Below are 6250 nucleotides of genomic sequence, written 5' to 3' on the forward strand. Positions count from 1 at the left end.
TTGAGCACAGGGCAGATGTGGCAGGCAAGGAGGTGGCAGAAGGCCAGAGTAACAACGGCCACAGCCTCTGCCAGGACCTCCACCACTCTCCAGACTGCACTCCTGCTGTGCAGCTAACACCCGTCCTGGGCTGTCCGTCATACTTAGGATAAAATTCACATTTGCACCCTGGTCAGCAAAGCCTGGCGTGCCCAGCTCAGGTGGGCTATTTCCATCCACCTGTGGCCAAACATCCCTGGCCACTCAGTTCTCCCCAGTCTGGCTCTTTGCATCTGCTGTTCCTTCTGCACGAGCGCCTTCCTTCCCTCTGCCTGGATGCCCCCTCTCAGGGCCTCAAGTGGAGGGAAGCACTAGCCTCCCGAGGGCAGGGATCCCACACCAAGCATGGTCTGGGGTGTGGAGAGCCACAGTGCCTCAAGGCAGCATTTCCAGAGCTGCCTCCCTGCCCAGGCACCCGCTCTCACCCTCAACTATCCCTAGAACGCACTTCACAGGTTTTTGCTTTTTTAAGTTTCTACCAGAGGGAGACTGTACCCCAGACAGGAGCCACCATTTCACCCCTTCTTCTCCCCCTCCTTTTGGGATTCTGAGCATGTATGCACATGTGCCCAGTGTGTTTCTTTGGCTGCCAGGGCTGGGACTCTAACCACGCAGTTGGCCATGTGTAGTCTAGCTGCCTAAACTCCACGCCACCGGCCCTCACTGTCCCCTCATCACAGAGGACATGATAGGACAGAGTAACTGCTGATGAGCAGCAGGACCCAGGTGTTGTCATTTGGACCCAGCACGGTGCTGAAGCCCCAAGTTAAAGATGAGGTGACCGTAGTCCGGGCCTATAGCTGAACACCCAGGGAAGGAGGGGCTGCAGGGTCCTTTCCTCCAGAGCCTGGCAAGGGGCAGGACAGGCCACTCTGCAGAGGCCTGTGAAACAGCCCCGTGTGCCTGGGCCGACAGGGGCCCCTCAGGACAGCTCCAAGTCCTGGCTTTCCAGGAAGCCTTCCTGGTCTCACCTCCTTTTTTGGGGCTGGTCCAGACGCACATCCCAGCAGCAGCAGCCCCCCTCACAGCCAGCCAGCAGATAGGCACTGGGGCAGGAGGCCACGGGGCAGAGGCGCAGGGGGATGGAGGTGGTATCAAGCGTGAGCAGCGAGCTGTCAACAGGGGAGAGGGAGAGCGTGAGTCCACGGAGGCCAGGTCCACCTCCACCCCTCACCAGCAGCCAGCCCCTCACCAGCCCTGCTCATAGCATCACCTGGCCTGGAATTCGTAGTCACAGTTGGGCGCCCCAATGTCCCAGAGGATGATCCGCTTGTCATAGGAGGCCGCTGGGGAGGGGAAGGGGGAAGGTGGCCCTGAGGAGGCCCTGATCCTTCCCACAGGCGTATCCCAGGCTAAGACGCCTAAGGCCAGCCCCTCTGAAGCAGGGAAGGCAGGCCCCGGATGGGAGACAGGAAGACCCGAGGGCCTGCAGGTCCCGTCTTCTGGCTCTAAGCTAACATTTGCGGCACCAACAGCCACTTTTGCAGCTTTATCTTTTACCCTTGGTGGGCTGTCCCCAACTGGGGGGCCAGGGATATCCACCCAGGTCACTGATGGGAACCAGTGGCCCTGGCTGCGATAGAACTCCAAGGCCACAGAGTAGGCTGGGATAAAGCCAGGATCACCATGAAGCCATGTGGCTTACCAAAGCCCGAGCCCAACACAGAGCAGCCAGCGAGCTCCGTGTCCCCCAGGAACACAGGGCCGGGGTAGGGGGGTGGGTCTTACTGAAGAGGTGCGTCTCGTGGGTGGGGCTGAAGCAGAGGGTGGCGATGGCCTTCTTGTGGGCCCGGGTGACTCCACAGCAGAAGCCAGCACGCACGTGTAGCAGCCGGACCAGGCCCCGCAGGCCTGCTGCTGCCAGCACGCTCCAGCGCTTCTTGTGGCCAGCCTGCGTGACCACCGTCAGGGCTGTCCAGGCTACTGAGAAGAACTCCTGGGGGCACAGGGGAGGGGACATGGTCACAGGGGAGGGCTATGGGTGTGAGTGCAAGGCACATCGGGCCTGGGCAGGGGCTGGGCACTCACCTCGCCAGGAGCCTTGTACTTGTGGAGCACAATGCCCGTCTGGCAGTCTATCACACACACGGCCTCCCCGCCACACGTGGCCACGGTCTGGGATGTGGCCCCTGGGTTGCCTGCTGGGAGGTGACCTGTGAGATAACACTTCCAGTCTAGGGCTTCCCTGTCCCCACAGCACTTCTCCCGATCCCCTGCCCGTCCCCCAAGTTGCCCCATCTAGAAAGCTCCTTCTGCTTTGTGTTCTGTGCCCTCTCCCTCCCTGGTGCCCAGCCTGCCCGCGGACGCACCCTCCTCCCAGGCCGGCTCGAAGGCGCAGGCCCACAGCTGGGTCTCCAGGTCGCGAGGGCTGTTGTTCTTGCTGTGGCACTGCAGGAAGTGCAGGGGCTCCAGCCCCAGGGCAGGCTGTGGGGGTATGGGGGTTCAGAGCTGCCCCCGCTTTGCTCACCCCACACGTGCTCCCAGCCCCCTGCTGGCTTACCTGGCTGCCATCAGAGCCCGCAGGGCTGCCCTCCACCTGGGCTGCTGGAGAGGCACACACCCGCTTGGTGGGAGAGACGCTGAGTGGGACATCGTCGGGCCGTTTCAAGGCCACCAGCCTGGCCTGTGGGTGGGGCCTTGTGACCATGAGCCCATCTGCCCAGGACCTCCTTCTGTCCTGTCACGCCCTCCCGTAGGGGCAGAAGGCAAGGTCTGGGAGCCATGTTCTGGGCTTGTTTCCAAGATCCCCACCTTCCTGCAGCCTCTGAGGCAGGAATGGCCAAAGCAGGCCCTCCTACCCCTGGGAGCAGTCACACTCACCCTGGGCTTGGAAGCAGCCCTGGCCTCTGGACGTCTCTCTGGGACATCTGTCTCACGTCCCTGGATCCTACCAGAGGCCACCAGCTCCTCAGAGATCATTCGCACCTGGGAGGGGGCCAGGCCGTCAGTTAGCGGGCTGCAGCCCTGGGGGTCGCAGCCTCTCCTGAGACGCCTGGTCAGAGGAATCTTAGGCTTCCCAGGTTGGGAAGGGGCCTCTCCAGCCAACAGGGCTGCCTTTCCTGACCCACCCTCCCCTCATCCCCCTCATGGCCAGAAACCTCCAGGGCAGCTGAGGACCATGAGTGTCAGCGAAACCAACACCTAGCAGGGATGGTGAGGACATACCCGCCACTGGGTGAAGTCTCTGAGGGACTCGGGCCCATAGCGGACATCCTTGACAGCAGACCTCACAAAGTCCTCCTGGGCCTTCTCAGTCTCCACGTTGGGGCCCAGTGTGGCCATGAACTTCTCCCAGTGAGCTGTCACCTATGGCGACAGGAAGCAGCTCCAGGCCCAGCCTTCCTGCACATCTGCCCCAAACTCATTGGCCACAGCTGTCAACCTCACCACCTGCCGCCAGCCTCCTAACCCACAGCCTCTTATCCACAGGTGGTATAAACCTAATCAACACACACCGCAGAGACAGCTCTGCCTAGTTACTTTGCAGAACATCTTGGCTCCCCGAGGCTGCGTCCGCATCCAGTCTGCACACCTGCAGGACACGAGCTCTGAGGGCAGAGGTTTAGACTAGCGCCTTGGGCTAGGGCTGTCAGATAAGGAGACCATCATCTTCCTGGATGCCCTTGAAATGCCTAGCCTGTCACTCCCTCAACACTCCCTACTGCTCCCGAGCACACCTCCATGAACTCCCATGCCTTACTCTGTTGGTCAGCTCCCGGTTCAGGTTCTCCACCTGAGAGCAAGTAGAGGATGCATCCTTGCCATTGACCTTCCGGAGCTTGGGCAGGAGGAAGGAGACTTTCAGGTTGTCATTGACCTGAGGGATGAACAGTGTGGCTCAGTGCAGCTCAGCCTGAGTCCCACAGAGTCCCAGCTGCACACCTGGGGCGGGCGGGGTTCCCACTTACTGTCAAGAAGGGGTTACCCTCCAGGCTGAGCTCCTCCAGCTGCGGGAACTGGCACAAGCCGGTGACGTCACCTAGCTGGTTGTTGGCACAGCGCAGGATGCGCAGGTGGGGTAGGCCCAGGTTGGCCGGCAGGGTCTCCAGGTGGTTGTTGGAGAGATCCAGCTCTTGCAGCTGCTTCAGTCGGCCCAGGAGCTTTGGGTCTAAGTGCTCTGAGAGCAGCTTCAGCCCTGACAGGCTAGGGTGGGGACAGACCAGGGAGACTCAGAAGACGGCTCCCACCCCACCAATCTGCCCAGGTGGCCTAGGGGAGACTGGGGGGGGGCAGGGCTCCCATCCCACCTGCCATTTCTTGTGTAAGCCCAATCTCCTCCCACACAACCTTGTAAAACCTTTTAACAACTTTAGAACTCAACACGGCAGAGCTCCCTTCGGAGCTCTTTGGGGGTACCGCTTCTTTATGGACCTTCTAATGATCCCGAAGGCTCCTCAGTACTCTCTCCCTAACTGCCTGAGGCCGCCCGGCGCAGGGAGCTGGGGTGGGGAGCAGCGACCCGGTGCATCTCAGAACAAGCAAACGTTTGGCGCGAAAGATTAGAAACTCCGCGGAAGCGAGAGTGATACCGGGGATGGGCAGGAAATGGGATGGGTAAGGATCCCGGCCTTTCCTCTCGACTGTCCGCGGCCTAGGCCGGGGCGGGTGGTGAGCTCTGGGACCCCAGACACAGCCTCGCCCCCTGCCCTGCTCTTACTCCAGGCTCCGGATCTTCCCTAGCCTGTCGCTCTTGGGTCGCCCGCGCTCCAAAAACAGCCTCGCCGAGAGGGGGCCCATGGCGAGGAGGCGCGGCCCGCGCTGGCTCGGTCGCCGGCCCTGCGTCCCGAGGAGGCCGAGCCGCCCGGAGTCCGGCGCTAACGTCCGCAGGTGGCCAAGCTCGGGGGGTAAGGCCGCGCGAATTAGGCGGCCGCTGCGGCGACCGGAAGGAAGCAGAGCCCTGGCCTCGTGCCCCGCGCGCGGACTACAACTCCCGACGGCCCCCGCGGCCCTGCGCCAGCGCCCTGGCCGTCTAGATGGCGCGATGGCGGCGGCGGCTGCAGAGGCCCCCGACGTCTTTCGGGAATGTGGCTGCAAGGGCATCCGGACCTGTCTGATCTGCGAACTGCAGCGCGGTGGTGACCCGCCCTGGCAGCCCCTGGCACGGGTAGGTCTGGGAGAAGGACTTACTGTACAGATCCCGTTCTTCGTACAGGGAAACTGAGGCCCAGTTTGCCTGTCCGACCGGTCGGGATCAAAGCCTGTCAAGCCCTTGCGGCAGGAGCTTTGTGGATAGGGAAATGAGTGAGGGCTTCGAGGAGCATCTTAGGTATGAAGAAGGGGCTGGGACATGGGCAGGTCGGATCGCACCTCGCCGCTCGGACCTGGGGGTCCTGTCAGCAAACCTCGACATAAACACTCGCGTCTGGTACTAGGGGCTTCATGCGCACAGAGAGACAGCACGGAAAGGGTAAAGGGTGCTGAATACTAGGCTGCCACTGCCCAGAGATTTTGGACTTTTGTGGGCAGGGACGCAATTTAATTTCAACTGACATGAAAATGAACTCAGAACCTTTGAACCAGCCTGCAAATACTGTAGTTGCTTGCAAGGGTATTCCAGCCCTGGAACTGGGTAGAAGCCAGGGATAGGTGAGTGAGCTGAAGGCAAGAGTGATGGTTCAAGGGAAGGAAATGAGGCTGAGAGACGCAGCAGCCTGACCAGAGAGGCTGGGTGTCCACTGAGCAGGCTGGACGTAGCCCAGACTGTGGGGAGCTCCAGAAGGGTTCAAGTGTTACAAGATCAAATGTGATTTAGAAAGATGCTGGGAGTGGGGGGAGGCAGATATGAAGGTGTGGAGTCTGGAAAACCAGTGAAGAAAGTGCCCCATTGTCTGTGCTAAAAATAAGGTGCTGTGGAAAGCAGTTTGGCTGCTCCAGAAATTAAAATTACCACATGGTCCAGCAGTCCAACTTCTGGGACTATATTGAAAGTAGGGTCTCCAGAAGATACTTGGTTCACAACAGCCAAGAGAAGGACGCAACCAAAGCGTTGGACAGGTGAGTGGAAAATGAAGTGTATCCCAACAGTGGGATAGCCTTCAGCCTTAAAAAGGAAGAACATCAGGACCAACAGTTCGCGTAATGGCTGTGTCGCTGGACTCCCACGTGGTCGACCGCGGTTCGAGTCCCGGACCTGGTGGCTTAAACTCACGCCGGGTGTGTGTGCGTGCTTGCCCAAGATCCCGAGAGGAGAATGGAGGAGAAGGGATTGCGG

At 60.6% G+C, this 6250-nt stretch overlaps 2 protein-coding genes across 5 annotated transcripts in view; one reads left to right on the top strand and one right to left on the bottom strand.

The window, feature by feature from the left end:
• The window catches only part of LRWD1 (leucine rich repeats and WD repeat domain containing 1), a 6970-nt gene extending 2044 nt beyond the window's left edge, over positions 1-4926 (bottom strand). Inside the window, exons 1-11 of one of the 4 annotated variants that reach the window (XM_027774656.1) lie at positions 4697-4926; positions 3948-4182; positions 3740-3856; positions 3205-3345; positions 2860-2964; positions 2540-2662; positions 2349-2463; positions 2068-2192; positions 1768-1975; positions 1253-1325; positions 1011-1151 (exon numbers count right to left, since the gene is read on the bottom strand). In XM_027774656.1, the coding sequence (XP_027630457.1) occupies positions 1011-1151; positions 1253-1325; positions 1768-1975; positions 2068-2192; positions 2349-2463; positions 2540-2662; positions 2860-2964; positions 3205-3345; positions 3740-3856; positions 3948-4182; positions 4697-4776 (1463 nt within the window). In that variant the 5' untranslated portion in view covers positions 4777-4926. The remainder of the gene's footprint in view (positions 1-1010; positions 1152-1252; positions 1326-1767; positions 1976-2067; positions 2193-2348; positions 2464-2539; positions 2663-2859; positions 2965-3204; positions 3346-3739; positions 3857-3947; positions 4183-4696) is intronic. The other 3 variants (XM_006155656.3, XM_006155655.3, XM_006155654.3) reach the window with 3 other exon arrangements.
• An 85-nt stretch (positions 4927-5011) lies between these two features.
• Positions 5012-6250, top strand: part of ALKBH4 (alkB homolog 4, lysine demethylase) — a 9534-nt gene continuing 8295 nt past the window's right edge. The window contains exon 1 of the mRNA XM_006155658.3: positions 5012-5143. Within this exon, the coding sequence (XP_006155720.1) occupies positions 5021-5143 (123 nt within the window). The 5' untranslated portion in view covers positions 5012-5020. The remainder of the gene's footprint in view (positions 5144-6250) is intronic.

Source organism: Tupaia chinensis, unplaced genomic scaffold (genome assembly GCF_000334495.1).
Source record: "Tupaia chinensis unplaced genomic scaffold, TupChi_1.0 Scaffold000465_1, whole genome shotgun sequence".
Taxonomy (NCBI): domain Eukaryota; kingdom Metazoa; phylum Chordata; class Mammalia; order Scandentia; family Tupaiidae; genus Tupaia; species Tupaia belangeri.